General features: G+C 42.8%; 2 protein-coding genes across 3 annotated transcripts; one reads left to right on the top strand and one right to left on the bottom strand.

Moving 5' to 3' along the window:
• The first annotated feature begins 150 nt into the window (after positions 1 to 150).
• On the top strand, positions 151 to 3563 carry pold2 (polymerase (DNA directed), delta 2, regulatory subunit). Its single transcript, XM_030738513.1, is given in 12 exon segments — positions 151 to 175; positions 178 to 378; positions 464 to 516; positions 519 to 587; positions 689 to 812; positions 895 to 1009; positions 1086 to 1284; positions 1442 to 1522; positions 2475 to 2632; positions 2713 to 2840; positions 2929 to 3030; positions 3162 to 3563. Coding segments are annotated over 12 exon segments (1416 nt in total). The 3' UTR covers positions 3323 to 3563.
• A 190-nt stretch (positions 3564 to 3753) lies between these two features.
• Positions 3754 to 17601, bottom strand: aebp1b (AE binding protein 1b). 2 transcript variants are annotated; one of them, XM_030738511.1, is made up of 22 exons: positions 16788 to 17601; positions 15642 to 15818; positions 15499 to 15555; positions 13051 to 13449; positions 11114 to 11182; positions 10528 to 10593; positions 10140 to 10223; positions 9030 to 9101; positions 8827 to 8936; positions 8368 to 8507; positions 8200 to 8284; positions 7964 to 8108; positions 7790 to 7878; positions 7430 to 7553; positions 6997 to 7193; positions 6718 to 6894; positions 6346 to 6509; positions 5690 to 6207; positions 5457 to 5596; positions 4786 to 4885; positions 4531 to 4697; positions 3754 to 4434 (listed from the first exon to the last, which is right to left on the bottom strand). In XM_030738511.1, the coding sequence occupies exons 1-22, from the start codon at positions 17032 to 17034 to the stop codon at positions 4051 to 4053; spliced, it is 3711 nt and encodes a 1236-aa protein (XP_030594371.1). In that variant the 5' UTR covers positions 17035 to 17601; the 3' UTR covers positions 3754 to 4050. The 2 variants fall into 2 exon arrangements, with proteins under 2 accessions (XP_030594371.1, XP_030594372.1); XM_030738512.1 differs by having other exon boundaries at positions 10528 to 10590.
• Between the last annotated feature and the right edge of the window lie 1573 nt (positions 17602 to 19174).

Genomic DNA, 19174 nt, shown 5'->3' with positions numbered 1-19174 from the left:
TAGTATTATCCTTATTCTCATGAAAGGTTAGCATGTTTTGGAAGACCTCAGACAACTTTACTTGCTCTCATCATGCCATGCTTTAAATTAATAGCCTGTTAATTATGCTAATCTAGTTCTACCCCTTCTCTGTCCCTATTCTGGTCAGTCATGTTCTCAGACCTAAGTGTTCAGAAGGAGGCTCCTCTCTGCTGTGCCGCCCTGCCTCCGAGGACCAGGGCCCGGTGTTTGAGGAGGATGTCTTTGGTTATTAGTCCCTGCTCTCAGCGCTACAACGGTTGGGTGAGCGGAGCTTCAGCCGCCAGTATGCTCATATTTACGCAGCACGACTCATGCAGATGAGGCCTCTGCTGTCAGAGAGAGCTCAGCAGAAGTGGGGTAAGCTCAGAACAATCTTGCCTACATCTGGGACACTTAAGCATTTGAATTGCATTCCTTAATCGTTTTTTTTTCCCTCTCTAAGGATCCGATGTGGTTATCAGGAAGCTGTGTAATCTAGAGACAGGGGAGCAGTGTTTGCATTGGTTGGGACTTTGTTCAAGCGGATGGACTTGCAGCCATCTATTCTGAAGGAAATCAGTGAGGAGGTTGGCAGTAGTGCTAAATTCACATAACTATAACCACGAAAAATGAAAAACAGATGCTGGTTTGTACTTATGTTATACATTTTTCTTTTCCTTGCCCTCAGCACAACCTCCTGCCTCAGCCTGCACGAGCTAAATACATTCATGAATCAGATGAGCTGATTCTGGAGGATGAACTCCAGAGGATTAAACTAGAGGGGAAAATTGACAAAGACAAGTGTGTCACAGGTCGGTAGTTTTTCAGGATGTCAAATCACATGAGTTGAGAATGTATGAGTTTAATGTTGGTATTTCTTGTTTGCTTTCTTAGGTAGTGTGATTGCAGTATATGGTGCTGAGAGGAACGATGGGAAGTTCACAGTTGAGGACTTTTGCACAGCAGATCTCCCTTTGCAGACAGCAAGACCTGCACTTGACTCTGACAGGTATAAAAACATACCTAGACTGTATAAATCCCTGCCTTTTGTGATCAAAGACATTAATTGCTTTGTCTTCATACAGGTTTGTGCTCCTGGCCTCAGGCCTGGGACTTGGCAGTACTCATGCTGACAGCATGCTGGGTCTACAGTTGCTTGTCGACATGGTAACTGGTCAGCTTGGTGACCTCGGTGAGCAGAGCGGTGCAGCAACGATTTCCAGGGTTCTCCTGGCCGGAAACCTCCTGAGTCAAAACATTCAGGACAAGGATGCATCAACAAAGGTGGAAAAAATTGTTAACCTTGACATAAAGTCACGCTTCTTTTCTATAATGTTTCCAAAAAGTCACTCATGTGAACTTGTTTACTTAAAACATTAAGAGAAACTATTTAAATCTTTTTTTAACCTCTTTTTTTTTTTTTTTTTTTTTTTCCCCGCAGGCCAAGTATCTAACTAAAAAGACCCAAGCTGGCAGTGTGGATGCCATTCGTTTGCTGGATGAGTTGCTGCTTCAGCTAGTGGTGAGTCCTGAAAATTGTGAAAGTTTACTTAATAATAAATGTTTATATTATTATTTATAACCTGCATGGGAAATGGAGAAGAAGTGTACTGTACCATTTTTCAAGAACAAGAAAGCTGTACGGTGGCCCTGAGAGGTGAAACACACTGCAGCTTAAGAAAACAACAGCAAATAGAAAAATGCTGCAAAAGCACAAAAAACCCACAAAGTTTTTTTCGTCTTTGGTCAGATAGAAAGAGCTGTGGTCATAGTGGATGACCGAGGGAGGCCCACGGGGAAGGGTATAGTGGAGTTCACCTCAACCCCCCCCCCCCCCCCCCCCCCCCCCCCCCCCCCCCCCCCATTTTCTTGTTTGCAGTGTATTTGCTCTCTCGGGGCCACCATAAAGATGTGTAGAGTTGTAGTAACTACAGAACGGGCCGTACCATGAAGATATGGGAAAGAGTTATCAAAGCTAGGAGAGAGGTGATGATCAGTGAGCAGCAGTATGGCTCCATGCTGAGAGAGAGAGCACTACAGATGCAGGTTTGCTTTAAGAGTGTTGATGGAGAAGTACAGAGGTTAGAAGGAGCCCCACCATCCGAAGTAATGGACAATGCACATAAGAGGTGAAGAAGAGACTGCAGGCATGGTGGAGACAAGTTAGACATGCTGTGCTATTATTTGATATATGGTTTGGAGATGGTGGCGCTGACAGAACTGAAAATAAGATTTTTGTTGGGAGTAACCAGGATGCAGGCTTAGAAATTAGTATATTAGAGGGACAGCTCAGGTTGAGAGGTTTGTAGACAAAGTTAGAGAGGCTGAGATGGTTTGGACATGTGCAGATAGTGGACAAAGGATGTTAAAGATGGAGCTGCCAGGCAGGGGGGGAAAGAAGACCACAGATTACCATCTTTAGTGTCAGACTGTAATTTTTATCTTTTGCTACATGCTGCATCCTGCTGATTAAGGCCTCAGTTCCTGTGGATGTAATGCCTGGCCAGTGCGACCCCACCAACTACACCCTCCCACAGCAGCCTCTCCACCGATGTATGTTCCCATTGTCGTCTGTTTACCCCACACTACAGCTAGCCTCAAATCCCTACCAGGCCAACATAAACGGAGTGAGGTAAGCAGTGTTCACACACATTTTTGTTAATATTTAGTGCAGATTATGCTTATGACTTTCTTTTGCTTGTTTCCTTGAAGGTTCCTCGGTACATCAGGACAGAATGTCTTCGACATTCAGAAGTACAGCAGCAGGGACAGCCACCTGGAAATATTAGAGGAAACGCTTCGACTCAGACATCTGGCCCCTACGGCACCTGATACGCTAGGTTAGTTGATGCAGAATAACACACAGAGCTTCTGGTAAATCTAAGCACAATATTAGTTTATTCACACGATTTTCTCTGAATCGCTCAGGTTGTTACCCATTTTACCAAAAAGACCCTTTCATTTTGGAAGAGTGTCCCCATGTTTACTTCAGTGGCAATGCCCCTACTTTTGACTCTAAGCTCATCAAAGGTTAGTGTACACAGAAGAAACTGTGGATGTTATCTCGTGGTCTATTATAAGCCACAAATGTACTCTTTGCACATATTTCTTGACTAATGTGTGCTAATGTGTTACTGTTTGTCATCTTCTCATCCTGCCAGGGCCGGATGGCCAGGAGGTCCTTTTGGTTACTGTTCCAGAGTTCAGCAGCACACAAACAGCATGCCTTGTCAATTTACGCACTCTTCAGTGTGAGCCAGTCAGCTTTTCTGCCTTTTCTCCAGATGAAGATGAGGAAAGTGAGATGAACATCAGCCACTGAGGACACAACTGGTGCTTATTTAGGCAGATCTCTTTTTGCCACAGAAAGATCAAATGAACTTCAGGCCAAAAATCACAATCCTTGCTGCAGAGAAGCTTTCCAATAAAATACACTTACCTCGTAGGTTTCTTTTGGTGTTTCTGTTAAAATAATTTTTTCATTAAACTGAAAGAAAACCAGCACTTGATATCCCACATGAATCGGGTGCTTAAAAAAAGAGAGAAGAGACCTGTGTTTTTTAATAAGAAGCCTTTATTTGAAAAATAACTCTTCTAACCCAGCTGTAAAAACACGACAAAAAACTCTGTACTCCTTAATCTGTTACCAACCTTACTGTTCATACTGTAAAAAATATTTCTGCCAAAGGCGAGGATGGTGTAAATAATTCAGCTATGTTTTTTTTTTATGTGCGTCCACAATAAACTTCTTTTCATGAAGCATTTATAGAAATGAATGAGTTAAAGAATGCAGTGTGTACTTTCAAATGGAAAAAAACCCCCAAACATTAATGAAATGGCTCTATTTCTGTGAAGAGACATTATTTCAAGTGTTGATTAACAGATGTACTATTTTAATATATTTAATATTCTGTATATTCCCTTTGCTTATGTTGTACAAAGACAAGATCCCTAATTTGATTCTTCAGCCAGTTCTAAGTACAACAAAGCAATGTGAACTACAGTTAAGAGAGGACAGTTGTTTACTGAAACAAACCATGTGTGTTTTCTTTAATAGTCATCGATCTTGTACTCGTAATCCAGGATGGAGTCTGTGAGGCTGCCGGGAGTCGAGGACTGTCCCTCTTCTATGAACCAAGAGTCATACCAGGATGTAGTGGCCTCTGTTGTTGTGGGAATTGTGACTGTCGTAGTGGGCAGTGTTGTCGTTATCATTGCAGTTGTCATCGATCTTAACTTCATGATTTTCTGTTGGCGAAGACGACGGATACGAGCAATCCTGAGCCTCCGCTGCTGCTTAGGGCTGAGTTGTAAATTTGGGGAATACCCGTTGCTGCCAGTGACACGCCTCTGGCCATTGTTGACTGTGGGTTGCTGTACTCTGGTATTGCTGTAGACAAGTCGAATTGGCTTGTTGCCATGGAGGGCCATAATCTGCAGAGAAATTAGAAAAATTATACTTTACTGAGTACTGCCGTAAGACGCATACACATCAAGGGGTGGTGTCACTTCACAGTGGCAGAGTCTCACCTGTTTAATGCGGTCCCAGTTGGACTTGGCCAGGTTGAAGCTGCAGGCAGTCGCACCTGACTCATAGCCCACCACACAGAGTTTGGTCACAGGGGAGAATCCCTCAGCTCGAGCAGTCACGCGGTACTCCCCAGGGTTAAGCAGACGCCAGTAATCCCCTGTTTGTGCTACAGTGGCCAACAGTGGCATTAAGCACAGTTTGTGCTATGTTATGTTTTATTACACACTGAACAATGCTGTGAACAGTTTACTGACCTGTGGTGACGTCATGATTTATGCCTTCAATAGATATAGTGGCGTTTGCAATAGGGTTCCCCTGCTGATCTTTCACAATCCCTCTAATGCCACGATGCACCTAAAATACAGAAATGGTTACATGAGTGAAAGATGCAAAGAGCAAGCTACTGTTGCTGAGTAGTAGACCTCTACAACTGCTCAGGAAAATGAGTAGTCTAATTTTTTTTTCACAAGTGGATTTTAGAGTAAAATTGAGCCCAAGTACAAGTTTGGGAGGGGGGGTGAGGCAGTTGTCTGCGTTGCCTGGTGGGACACTTTCAGTCTCTGACTGAAAGCAGTATTCAAAAGAAGCTAATTTATATAGCCCAAACAAATATTGCGAACTACAACCTATGACATACTCTGTCAGTAGACCCTCAAAGGACAAATATGAGGATAAAAAGAGCAACTTCTGTAAAAGCAATACAGCAGGGATCACTTATCAAGGATGGACACACTTGAATAAAATTTTGTGTGTAGAAAGGAGGTATAACTGCAAAATCACATTACTGGAAATCACAGTTTTGGGAGTGCCTTTATTATTAGTAATGTAAAAAACAAATATATTCAGCAGGATGTTGAGTAGCCTTTCTACTGCAGGCTGAAGCACAGTCAAGTTAGGTTGTAGTTTGTGTTTGCTTGTGACTGACCTGCTCCATGAAGGTGAGCATTGCTTCTCTGTTTTTCTCCCACTCATACGCCAGCTCGCTTTGATGAGGGAACTTATCACAGCCCAGGAAAATGGACAATTCAAAACAGTTGGTGTGCAGGTAGCTGAAGTCATTCATACCTGGAGGGAAGATCAAGAGCATGTACTATAAATACTGTCCACCAGGGCGTGCTGCAAACATACAGGCACTTAAAGGCACTGGTCTCTACTTACTGCCTGTGACTGGCTTCCATTTGGCCCGGTTGATGATCCCGATTCCCCCTCCTGCTGTGTCTCCGTGGCAGGATCTGTGATGGTTGTTTGTCATGCTCAGGTGTGTGGAAGCGTAGGAGACAGCCAGCCACCTGAAGAGGGATTCGTCTGCAATTACCCGGGGCTCATCTTCAGGCTCAGCATAATGGTAACCAGCACTTCTTCCTCTATCATCCTCTTCTTCCTCTCTGTGCCCATAACCCTGGTTGTAGGAGTGTTCGTAGCCATGTTCGTAGCCACGGTCGTAGCCATGGTCATAGCCAGGGTCATGGCCATGGTCATAGCCATGGTCATAGCCAGGGTCATGGCCAGGGTCATGGCCAGGGTCATGGCCAGGGTCGTGACCGCGGTCATGGTCGTATCCGTGACCCCGCCACTCCTCTTCTGGCTCTGCATATCCCCTACTTCTCCAGTCTTCCACTGGCTCCTCATGGTAGCCCCTTCCCCACTCTGTTACATCAAAACTTTCGTCCTCATACCTATAAAAATGAGTGTAGTTGAATTATTAAGCACTATTTTGGTGGCTCACTGAGAGCTGTGTGAGAGAAAGTGTCAGGGAAAATGAGCATTTGTGTGTAAAGCAACAGAACACAGACAGGGTAGAAGAAAAGTCATACTGTCTCTTCTTGCGGCTGTGGGGTTTTTGGCTCTCGGCAGGCTTGCTGAGACGTAAGCTGTCATAAGGATAGGCCACAATTCTCTCCCCACCCTGGAAGTTTGCGCCCAACACAAATGGATAGCTTTTCATCCAGGAGATTATGGCCCTGGTTTCCACAGCAATCTGTAACAAAAGCAGGAAGATCAAGACTGCACACACAGAGGATCAGAATCTCATGTAAAATACACTTCTTACTGTTTATCACTACCTGGGTAGTACAAAGGTCTTATTTATATATAAATGTAAATATTTTATTTATCCATCTATCTCTATATAGATAAAGAGAAAAAGACAAATTAAAAGAATGAAAAAGAAATACACTTTTCTTTACCGAACTATTAGATTCAAAGTTCTCTGGTATAGGAACATGATGGTTCGGGGTGAGTTTGGGCACCATGCCCTTATCTTCAGCATCCCACAAGATGCTATTTAGATCAGGGAAGTTCTGGAAGATGTCAAAGCCCTCATTGGTGAAGTGTCCGGTGGTCCAGCTGCTCAGCTCTGATCCCTGTAGGGAAAAAATTGGGTAAAGGAATCCCACTATGTTCCACAGTCATTTCCTGTTTGTTTTTTGTTTTTTTCTCATTGATTTATTTATTTTTACACTGACCGCTTCAAAAGCTTCCTCCTGTCCGTCGGGGTTGAGTGACGGCACCAGGTGGATGCGTATTCCCTCCACCAGGCGCTGGGCTCTGGGGTTTCTATCTTTGTACTCTTTGCACAGGTACTGCATGAGAAGCAGGATCATCTCCCGTCCCACGGCCTCGTTTCCATGGAGACCTGCAGTGAAGCGTAACTCTGGCTCACCTGTGGGGACAACCGGGCGAGACTGTAATTGTCTGTCAGCCATAATCTGCTGGTGTCCGCCTGGTGTTTATTAGGATTTGCAGGATACAATAGTGGTGCCATCAAGACCCAGCATAATTTCAACCAATCACCATTCTGGAGTGTTTAAAGTGCTGCACACGGCAGCATTTCTTTTGTTATACTGCACATTCCAATAAAAACACATCTATCTGCCTGTTTCCTGGTTGAGTTCCCACCTATTTCATGCTCTGTGGGGTTGCTTGAGATTATCATGGCAAGGATTTCCTTTCCCTTGGAGCTGCGGCCCAGGCTGTAGATGGTGGTGATGTTGGGGCACTCCTCATTCACTGATTTCATAAGCTGAACAGATGAGACAGTGGAAACAGTCACTGTGCAAAGTGCTGTACTTCATTATATTACACATGATAAAGCAGATGGTTAATGACGACAATTATGTTACTGTGGAAAGGTCATGTTGCCCTCTCGTGGTTGAAATGAAAAATTGAGCAGACCTCCTGGTTTAATTGTTCCTGGAAAACCTAGGAATTTCAGTGGAATTCTATCAGCCAGCAGATAAGCTTTGCTGGGAAACTTACATCAACCATTTCTGAGTAGCTGTGGTGTTTGAACTTCAAGTAGTCTACTGGAGTCACTTCATTTTGCCTGTACAGAGCATCAACTGGATCTGTTTGGAAAAAAAGAAGCAAGAAAAAATTATTCATTTCCTGTGTTTAAGTGTGTGTGGGTGTGTTTGTGGCCATAAGACTCACCAGGCAGGGGGCAGCCTAGGACCTCCAGCCTCATACAAAGAGAGCCATTCCAGCTCTGTGGGATAATTCGTATGTAGCGGGCCACCACAGGCTCTGCAAGCTGGTTCATCACTGGAACATCCTTATCACTGTTTCCAAAAAACAACTGGACAAGTGGGGATATGTGAATCAGGGGCAGAGGAAGAAGAGTGCATAGCTCATGCTTGACGAAGTGGCACCGTTTTAGGTGAACTCACCCAGTCGGCGTATCCATCATGGATGGTGGTCCACTCTCTGCTGTCATTGCTGAAGGCCAGCAAGTAGGATGTCACGTAGTCATTCCTGAATCAAGAAGTGGGCAAAGTGTTGCATTTAGAAATGTAAAATGAAGCATGTTTATCTCTGCCAGTCTGTTTGTGTCTTACTCATTTAAAGAGTCCCGTCCCTGAGTAATGACTCCAGTGAACTCTGTCTCCTTGCGAGCATCTACCTCAAACCAGTGGATACTGTCCTCTGAATTTGCGCACCATGCTCCACCTCTTCTGTTGTCCTCATCATCGGAGCCCTGGGAACCACAGAGACCAGAACACAATGCTACTGAACCCTTTAACCCTTTTAATATCTTGAGAGGGAAGCAACATGTCTACGTTTGCATGAATTAAAAGAAAATTTTAGAGCAAAAAAAAAAAGAAAGCTGCGTGTTTCAAGCAATTTAAATACCGAGCACTTAAAAAGATTCTTCAACTAGGATAAATAGGAACTGCTAAAGCAGCTACTGGAAGTGACAGACTCAGCAATAACAGTATTTTTCAATGTCGCTGGAAGCTGGTGGTTATTTCAAGACGTGCTAGTAAGTGTATGGTCCTGCACTGATTGTTGTGTACCTGCATGTTTAGGCGCGCCCTCTGAGGTGCGAAGTGATACTGAGACATAGAAGAGGCTGAAAGCTGATCTGGCTCTATCTTATGGGACTCCATCCCCAGGGGAGGACACTCTGCCAAGTAGAAAGAGAACATTTAAATAATGTGTTGATTACAGTCAGCAAAGCTTATGAATATTTTCCAGATTTGAACAGATGTTGACTTACTCTTTGGCTCTTTGAAGACACGCGGCCTGTTCCTGGCTCTCTCCTCTGCCTCCTTTAGCTTCTGCTCTCTCTCTATCCAAGGCCAGAAAAACAGCCTTAATTCAAAATAAATTTCACTGTCTTGGCTGAATATTTTTTCTTTTTCTTTGCCCAGAAATGATCAGAGAACTCAGTATTATTTTACAATTCATTTTTTCTTTTTTCTTTTTTATCCTCAAGAGTACCTGGAGGGCTGAAAAAACCCCTCAAAAATGCCAGATGTTATGATTTATCTCCCAGTCCAAGTCTGCTCTGAAACTATCATCATCGTCATCATCATCCTGACCTGGACTTTTACAGTGGAAGAAGACTGCAGAGTCTCTCACATATTATCATTATTCTTATTCTGACACATACTGGAGTGTAATGCTGGTTGCATGGCTGAGAGTGGGAATGTAAAACATGTTGTAAGCTCACTCACTCACGCGCCCATTTACGCAGTATCTGTAGATACACACACTGGTGTCACAGAGGAGTGCATCCAGTCTCAGAAACTTCTGAATTTATGTTTCAAGTCTGCAAAATCGTTTCACCTTAGACCTAGTCTGGGGCAAATCATGCACACAGGAAGTGTCCCATTAACACCATTCCTGGTGGTGTTAAATATCATATGCTCCGCTTTACCCTGATACCACCAGAAAGCCTCCTTTCACACATCAGACACATGGCACAGACGAGCACAGAGGAGCTTCTCCTTTGTTGTCACTCCTCTTCATCCCTCACTCAAATCCAATGCCGGCACGTCCTTCTTAGCTGATCTCACGCTCTTTGCTTTTGGTCCAGCCCATAAGAGATTTCTGAAGTCTTTACAGCCCTAATCTCCATTTAATTTTGGTAGGGTGAACTTTTGCCCCTGTCATGCAAGTTAAAACAAGTGCCAGAGACCCAGACATTTGTATGCATGGAAATAACATCTGTGTTCTCTTAGTAGTAGAGAAAATATGATTGAGGGGAGACAACATCATTGTTAGTACTTTTCCACTTAGGTCACGAGCCATGTTCTTTGCTTTGACAGGATTGTGCACAGTGGTGCTAATAACACAAAGAAGAATCACACATGGGTCTTCTTACCTCTTTCTTCCCTCTCCCTCTCTTTTGCCGCTCTTTCTCGCTCTCTTTCTACCCACTTTTCATCTGTCCCATCTTCTTTTCTCTCTGAAAACAACAACAACAACAAAAGAAGAAAATCGCTCATAATTTTATAGAATTGACAATAATTGCCACAGAACCACGCACAGTAGTGTACTGTATATATGTGCCTCTTTTTGTGGTTTTGCAAGTCATTAAGAAATGTAAACAGGTCATCAAGGAACACTTGAAAGCCATTGACCCGACTGTTGTTTATCCCTTTCCTTTGCTGTTTGCTTTATTGGCAGGAAGTTCTCTGTGACTAAACCAATAATAGAAAACATTTGGGTATGGATGTGATTCACATGTGTATGAGGGAGGGGGCACATACTCATCCCGTATTCGTCGTAATCATAATACCAGGTCCCCTCGTAGGGCTCAGTGGCTGTGGGCTCTTCTGTGTAAAAAACAAATGCGAAGTTAGACAATTCGTCCAGTCAGTCAGAGGCGCCGCGACTTCACAAAGTGAAACTTTATGGGATTAAATACAAACTTTTACAAGTTAGCAGTGCCCTGATTTATTCAACCACAAGAGTAGGTCTCTATTTTGATGCTACTGTGATGCCTGCCATGTAATGAAGTTGTTAAACCTTCAATTCCCCATTTACAAGAATCATAACTTGGCTGGGATCTGATGAGAGGGCTTGTTGTTACTCTACAACAAAACTATGGAAAGTTTTGTTGCCTGTGTGGAGGGAATAAACCCACTCACTCCTGTGAAAAAACTAGGGCAGGTCAGCTCATAAATTCACTACAGTGTTGCTCCCATGTGTTGTATTCTAATGAAATACTAAGTATGGGCTGGGTATTTCATTTGCATCTTAACTCTTAATAGAGATTTCTCACTAGTTGAAAATTTGTCATATTTACTGAAGGATCTCAGTTCATTTCTAACATCTTTGAAAGTCAGCAGTCACCTGGTAGAGTTTCCACTTCAATTTCTGGGCTGACCTCTTTACCATCAGGTCGCCTGCCTGGTACCACATCTGCAGGAAGAATTTAAAAGGTCAAGCTGAGAGGTCACTTAAGCGTATCAGACAGAGGAGTAGGAGAATACAACAAGACAAGGCAGAATGGCCAAGTATGAGTGGAAATGCTAGAGGAGCATAGGTGCTGTACAGTATTCTGGAAACACAGAGTAATGAGAGCCTGCCGTTCCAACCCAGATGAGTGTCACAGGGCTGCACGACACACTGTTTCCAGCATGCATTTGATCCTGCGGGAAAAAGAGTTAAGTCCTCTGTTCTGCTGACTTCAGCTGGAAGAAATAAGAGCAGTCATAAAAGTTTTCTGCATTATGTCTGAAAATCTGATCCAAAAGATTACCATATATCTATTATCAAACTTTATTTATCATAAATTTACATGCTTTCCTTAGCTGTGGCGCCACTTAAGAGCACACACCAACCACTGAGTTAACTGAGTGTCCAGCTGATTAGTCACTGAACATCCTATTCCTAATTCCTTACCCAAATAAGGGGTGGGGGTGGGGGCTTTCCCAGTTGACAGTGGACAAAATGCAGGGTACACCTTGGACAGATCGCTGGTCCTTATATGTCTCATACTTTTGAATTTTTTAAATAAATGTTTTCTTAATTCATACTTAGTTCATATAGTATGTTGCATTAGGAAAGAAAGCACAGGCGACCACTTTGATGAGAAAATTGAAGGTTTTCATTTTTATATAAATTTGCAACATAGATGATTTCATACCACCAACACTTTAAAAAAAAAAAAAAAAAAAGACATCTTCTCTATCAATATTAAAAGTATGCACTGTAAACTGTGCCCCCCCCCCCCCCCCCCCCTCCAAAAGGAGAAAAAAACAAACAAACTGGTGTTAATACAGCAAAGCAGTAAAGATGAGTCAGTGTGGAAGTCCTTGGCTTAACTCAGTTTTTGTGGTTTGACTGCTCCAATATTCTTTTACATATATGAAGAAAAATGTACAAGTTGATAGAATTACAACTGTTAAGTTTCACAAGACAAATAGTTTAGCATTTGTCTTGACACAAGCAGCCAGTCATAAGGCACGGGAGTGCCTAGAAGAGGGGTGTGTGGTAGCACTCATCCCCTCTGAAGGTCAGGAGACTCCCACTGGTTTCTTTTAACCTTCCAGTTCTATTGGACTAGATTACTGTTAATTTTACCATCTTACCATGCCCAGCACTATCAGATGAGATCATAACTGAGTAGATTTACTATACTACTTTGCCAAAGTACGGTTTTAATTTACTTGTACTTTACTGAACTATTTCTCTGCTGTTTTCTACATCTACTCCATCATATTTTGTGCTCTCTACCATTTATTTTAAAGCTTTAGTTACTTATTAGTTTGAAGTATCTACAGCAAGGTCATGATAAAATCTTTACTATTACTTAAGTAGTATTATGACATTCACTTAATTAAGCAATCCAATTGCTTGTTTCACCACTTTCTAAAATAATTTAAATCTTTGTGCAGTGTATTTGTGGTCATGTAATTGTGCCCAGTGTTTTTTTGTTGTTTTTTTTTTTTACATTTTGCACTGAGAAATATTCAAGACAAAATATTGTTACTTGCTGTAACAATATTTTGTTGCCCTGTTCTTGCCCTCCACCCTCTGATACCCCATTGAAAAATTCCTGGAAACACTCCTGCTGTAAGTAAGTAAATTCAGGATATTTCTCAGAACTGTCTCAGATTTTTTTTTAAATAAATAAACAATGATCCTATTTCTTTGTTGTTCCAATGACCTCCCCATGGTTTCCCACACAGATATAATTATGGTTTCATCATCTTATTCATGTTTCATAAACTGCGTCCACGCAATCATCCTCAATCAAAACAAAGACACAAAAGATTCATACGTACATGTGGCATCCCAGTAATCACTGTCATCTGTTCGAGGCTTTGCATCAACCTCAGGGGCAGCAGACGTTGGGTCCACTTCTTGCCAGTAGGCATCATAGTTATCGGTCACAGAGGGGTATGGGTCTTTCTCGTGTGGTTTCATGTGATCATCATAGATGCTGGGTGCTGAAGTTGGCACTTCATTCTCTTCTTGTTTCCAGTAGTAGTCATAGGCATCTGTTACAAAAGCAGCTGGGTCTTCCTCATCTGGTTTAAAGTAGTCTTCATAGGCATCTATTACAGGGCTGTCTGTCCTCCAGTTGTTGTATGGAGGATCTGTGATTGGAGCCTCAGGCTGTGGCCTGGAGGGTGTGGGCTCAGGACCCCAGTAGTCATCTTCTGGGTTCAGGTAATCTGTTTCTGAGAGGAAAACAGACGGGAAGGCTGGCTAATGGTGGGCTCACATGTCTGGACACAAATATTTTTATGGTTCTTGGGTATTTTATAATGTTCTGATTATTAAACTACATCTGTCCAAAATATACAATAGAAAAGTGTGTTTTTTTATCCCCTTGTCCTTGTAACAACTTGACCTTTATAACAGGATTTGTGGAAAGTACCCATAATTCTACTAGTTTCCCAACAGTCAGGATATCATGTATTAGGAAGCATCCCTACTATTTAGAGTTTTTTCTAGTTTTGTAGCGGCCATATGTGGTATTAAAAACAAAAACAAACAGAAAACCCCCCCTGCAACCCACAAAAGCACAGAAAAAACTTCCACAAGAGCTAAAAAAGAAAGAAATAAGCTTTATTTGCATGAAGATAATGAAATCCATAAACTGAGAGGAAATGCACAGGCGTGGCCCATGGGGGAAAAAACAGAAAAGAGCTAGAAAACTTTTTGCACCAGGTGAGAAATTTACATTCAAATGAGTGTGCGCCATCTTTGAATCTTATCCAGTTCATTTCAGTGTTGTGATTTAGAGAATGTAGGTGTGGCTCATGTAACGCTGAGCTAGCACAGAGACGAGGAGGTGGGGTTGCATTTGTTCTTTCTAACTCCACACCTGCACAGTTTTGTCATTTTCAAATTTGCAGTCTTCAGATCAGACTCATAGACGGTAGCTTCTGGGTTGGAAAAATGAAGGCAGTCTCGAAGTGCCTCAAACCTGCCTTCTGATGGCCACCAGATGGCGATAGCTGTGGTTGCAAAAAGACTTCAGGTGCTGTAGAAGTCTATGGGAAAACAGCTTTCTGTCTTGACCTCTGTAAGCGCTTTCCTTCTAAATTTACAGGCTCAGTCACTCAATTTGGGTCATACTGAATGGAAAATGCTCTGTTTTGTAAATCTTGGTCATACAGTGGAGGATTATCTTTTGAACCTACCTATCCCAGTGTATCTCTTTCTGTTTTTCTGCTAAAGGTAGCGCCGGTAAAACGGCTGCATGACCTCAGACACCTGTGCCCCCTGTTTGTGTTTGTCTCTGTGTTTGTATTTCTTGGATGGGTGTTCTGTTAACTGTAATTTCCCCATTGTGGGACTAATAAAGGTATTTGTATTCGTATGAAACCACATGCTCACAGGCTAACAAGCCATTAGCTAACAAGTGTGTGGTTTCACAGTTCTTATTGTATCCGTTTTATTTTTTTTTCCAATCAAGAAGGCAATGGTGGAAATGCTCATTTCCAGGCTTCAAAACAGGACTTCGGAAACCAATGGGTGGTGTCACGGTATGATCAGTGTAATGTACTTATATTGTGTACTAAATAGACAGGAACGAGCTTGTTCTCAACTGGCGCATTCTTTTATTATTCCACAAACATGGCCAGGCCGCTTTCCTGACTGCCCCAACTGCTTCAGATTGTACAAAATACGCCAATGTGGAAGTGATTTGAACTCTCAAACATTCAGCAGTGGCCGGACAAAGAAGTCAGGCTGCATAAAACTTTAGTGAGATTAATCATTCCAGTAAAGTATTTCTGTAATACTTTTTAAGGTCTCAGACCCTATTGTTTGAAGTCTTCTTCAACATGGTAATGATGATCTTTTCGAATGGTCACATTTCACGTGCATAGTGTCCTCAGGTTTCTCACATTCATCCCACACTCCTCTGCAGGCTCACCCATGTGTTCACATCTCACCGCTCTTGACTTTAAAATGCTTACAAGGCTTGTGGCTTCCAAATCTACAAACCAGTGGCATAACCACTTCTTTTATACTTCCGATCCACCCAAAACTGACATCATTTTAGGTTTTACATAAAGTGCAGTAGCACTAACCAAATCCTGTTCAGACTTTGATGCTTACAGAGACTAAAGTTTCCATTTATATTCTCGATGCTCTGCCTGTTTTGTTGTTTTTGTTTTTTCCAAACCAGTAATGGAGGAGGTGTAACAGTCTAGTTGTATGAATACCCCTCCACATTGCAATAATTTTCATGTAGTCCCTATGTGTATGCCACTCACCAGGTTCTGGATAGGAGTACTCTGTATATGGTTCGGTGGGTGGTTCAGTTGGGATCGCTGGAAGCACAAGACAGACACGAAGTTTAACAACAATCAAATCCAAGTCAGAGAAGCAGGCTGAAAACACAGCATTCCCTTCTCACTTGTTGTGGTGGGTGGCAAAGTTGTGGTTGTCTTCTTGTCCTTCTTCTTTCCCTTCTTGTCAGTTTTTGGCTTTTTGGTGGCTTTGGGTTCTTTTGGCTCTTTATTCTTCTTCTTCTTGTCCTTCTTCTTCTTCTTCGTGTCTTCATCGGGTGCTCTCCTCACCCGGCCTAAAATACCTGGAAAAACAGGGAAAAGAAGAATATGAGAGAGAGAGAGAGAGAGAGAGAGAGAGAGAGAGAGAGAGAGAGAGAGAGAGAGAGAGAGAAAGAGAAAGAAAGAGGGGTTTCCAGAGCTGACTTTTGACAGTTCTATCACAAGCCCTCTTGACCAGGATTTAAAATAAACCCTTTTTAGCTGTTATTACTACATTTGTAAAGCCATAAAGAGCAACTGCTTATAAGCAGGTCAGATTCCAAGTTATTAAGAAATGAAAGCATATTATTCCACAAGACAACTAGTTCTTTTATGAGCAGTACATTTGAGAGTAAGATTATGCAATTATTTCTTCACTGCGTCAGAATGCAGTGAATCCAAGGAAAGTCCAGACTGCCAATTGCATTTCAGTGGTTGCTTGAGGTCCATCAGTATTTCCTTTTGACTCTGCCTCAAGTCCTGCGGCACCTTCATGGAAACCACGTTTCTCTCTTTCCATTAGTCGTGCTCCATTAACCGCAGTTCAGTTTCAATAATACAAAATCTGTCCAGATACTCAATAAATATATTACTTTCACTTCAGCAATATGAGTGCCACTCATTAAAGAGCTTATTAAAGAGCTCCAAACTAACAGGGCTCATTGCTAAAGTGTGTTCAACGTTAGAGCAACTAAGGCAGTGGAAAAGGTCTGCGTCATAAAAATCTGTCTGCAAGATGCTCGACTTGGTGTCTTCTTCTCTTGTCTGGTGTGAGTTAAACCAACTCATCTGACCTGCTCCCTTGTGTAGAGAAGCTGGAGTGGACAGGCGAGCGCATGGACTTTGTCACGCCTGTTGGAGCTGTCAGAGCCCGAATGGCTGTGTGTTTGTGTCTGTGTTTGCTCTTCCATGCCATGCCATACCTCAGGAAGTACCTCAACAGCTCTGATATCTTGTCAACATAACACATCTGTACTTTAAAAGTTAAAAGTAGAATTTTTTTCCCCACTTACCTGCCTGCTTAGCTTCTGTGTCTCTTTTGGTCTTGATGCTGCTCTCCTGCAGGAGTGGGTCTGCCACAAGTCCTCCCTCACTTTCTGTGTCATCCAGCGATTCATCTCGAAGCTGATCCCCTGCCTGCTTCTCCCCTTCAGCCTGCCAGAGAGAAACTATTCCCCCGGCGCTCTCTCCCCCTCTGGGGATCAGCAGGCAGCACAGGGCCAGCAGAGCCACAGATACAGTCACAGCCTGGCTCTTCATACCTGCTACTCGTCCAACTCGCACAATCCTTTGGTTTGGAGTTTGTACAGCTGTTCAGTGCTTACTCCAGTTTAAGTGCCAGAAGATTCAATTTCACCCTTAGCCCCTTTCCTTCTGATCCACACTTTTACTCGAGCAGGGAAATCTCTGCAGCTCCACGCATACCCACACAGCCACAGTGTCAACCAGCCTCAGACTGCGCTAGACAGAGATGGAGTGGGAGGGGGGTAGAGGTACACAGGGAGGGAAGGGAGGTGGGTTGTAGAGACAGACGGAAAGAAAAGATGCAAAGCAAAGCAGTAATCCAGTCAAATGAATAGACAGGGTTCCTAATTACCCCGAAGCTACGGTCAGCTGAAAAAACAGTGTAAGGCTAGAGAATCCCCTTCACCTGGCTGACGAGTCAGAACAGGTGCAGTGCTCAGACAGGAGTTGGGGGGAGGAGGATGAAGGAAGGCAGGTGAAGGCCCCAGACTGCAGGGTTTCCACCTCCTGGAAGTTGCACGCCAATTAATCTTCGTCTTCAGCTCTGGATGAATTCCTCAGTCACCACAGAGCATCAGGAGAGGGGAGTGATTCCTAGGACATTGAATTCCACAAGCCTATAAGGAGGAGGAGGAGAGTATGGACAAAAGGGGGAGGACTGGGACAAACACCAGTTAATCCTCAGAGTGAGGAATTCCAAAAAAGAAAAAAGAAACTAGGCAGGAGTAAAACATAAATTCTTTTTAAAAAACAAAACAAAATCAGATCTCTGCTTTCCATCACTTCAGTGTGGTGCACTGTTGTTCTTTCCTCAGAGTGTTATGTATTTTTCTTTCTCATTTCTGGAGAAAAGGTTGTGTTACACAAAAGGAGGAAAAGAGGGGTCACGGGGCAGTACACACACTGAGCAGGAGAATTGTTTGAGCAGATGACAGAATCAACATTTGCTGTCTCTTTTTTTTTTTTTTTTTTTGGAACCATCCCCCCCCCATCTTTCTCTTACTCTCCACTGTTTGGAGAGCCTGTCAAGGTCTTTAAATGCTGGGTGTGTAGAATATGCTGCAGCCAGTCTGTTCAAGGTAAAACTTCTTCCTCAGCGAGGCCTAGTCTCTGAAGAACGACTGATCCATCTGTAACTCTAAGCGAAGATGTTAGATGATTTCAGTCTAAGACCTTTCTAACATTCTGCACACATTTATAAGTCTTACAACTGAAGGAGAAAGTTGTTGTTTTGTTTTTTGTTTGTTTTTTTTTTTTGGGGGGGGGGGGGGGGGTCACATTAGCCTGTTTATGGAGATACTTCTACATAATGTGATGACCCCATTTCCAGTTTTGACTCAGTTTTTCTAAAAACGTCTCTGGCACCTACGTCCTTCGATTTCGAATCCAGAAATAAAGCAGTGTTTGGTTCATACTGTCTCAGCCTCCAAGGACAGTGAGACGAAGAGAAAAACACACTGTGGGATTTGATTTTAAGAAAACTATTGAGTTGTGCAGTGTTATCAGTGGGGGATATGACTACTACTGTGAAGAATGCTGCAGATATTTCAGACTACAGTAAGGTCAAGCAGAGGGCTTCTGAGCTGGAACACAGCGATACAGCTGGTTCTTTTTTTTAATTATCATTTCAAATCAAACAGAATGATTTCATTTGTTGGAAGCCAATGTGTGAAAATCTGTGAATTAACATCAATATTTACTCATCAATTATTTCATGTATTAATAGAAAGCCAGTTCTAACATTTTTTTTGACATCATCCTTGAATGATAACTACAAAAAGAAGATGGGCGATGACCATGAGCACTATGAGGCCTTAAATGAACTTGCAAAAGGCAGCAGTTCACACTGGCCTCAGGTAGTACCCACACACGGTTTAATGTCTGCAGTGCAGACAACAGAAATCAGCACGCTTTACAGGCTCAGTTGAAAATGGGGCCAGCATCACTTTAATGTGTCTGTTAAATCCCATATGTCAGCATTATGTTTAATATGCGTGCACAGAGACCTAAACTGAGCGTCAGAATCTACTGGGCAGGAAACAATGACATCACAGAGAGAGAGAGAGAGAGACAGAGAGAGAGGAACAGAGTTGGGGGAGGGAAGGAGTGAGTAAAAGTGAGAGAAAAAGGCTGTAATCCAGCAGGCTCACTAGGT

The sequence above is a fragment of the Archocentrus centrarchus genome, chromosome 9 (assembly GCF_007364275.1).
Source record: "Archocentrus centrarchus isolate MPI-CPG fArcCen1 chromosome 9, fArcCen1, whole genome shotgun sequence".
In the NCBI taxonomy this organism is placed as follows: domain Eukaryota; kingdom Metazoa; phylum Chordata; class Actinopteri; order Cichliformes; family Cichlidae; genus Archocentrus; species Archocentrus centrarchus.
Note: the sequence above shows the minus strand (reverse complement) of the source record. Positions and strands in the feature narration are given on the sequence as shown.

What these genes read in the sequence shown, in the direction of transcription:
- aebp1b (XM_030738511.1), bottom strand. Translation starts at nt 17,034, where the DNA reads ATGAAGAGCCAGGCTGTGACTGTATCTGTGGCTCTGCTGGCCCTGTGC. An exon ending in GCTACTCAGAAATGGTTGAT is followed by an intron (nt 7,554 to 7,789) that starts GTAAGTTTCCCA and finishes TCATCTGTTCAG; the next exon opens with CTTATGAAATCAGTGAATGA. An exon ending in AAATCATGACGTCACCACAG is followed by an intron (nt 4,698 to 4,785) that starts GTCAGTAAACTG and finishes TGGCCACTGTAG; the next exon opens with CACAAACAGGGGATTACTGG.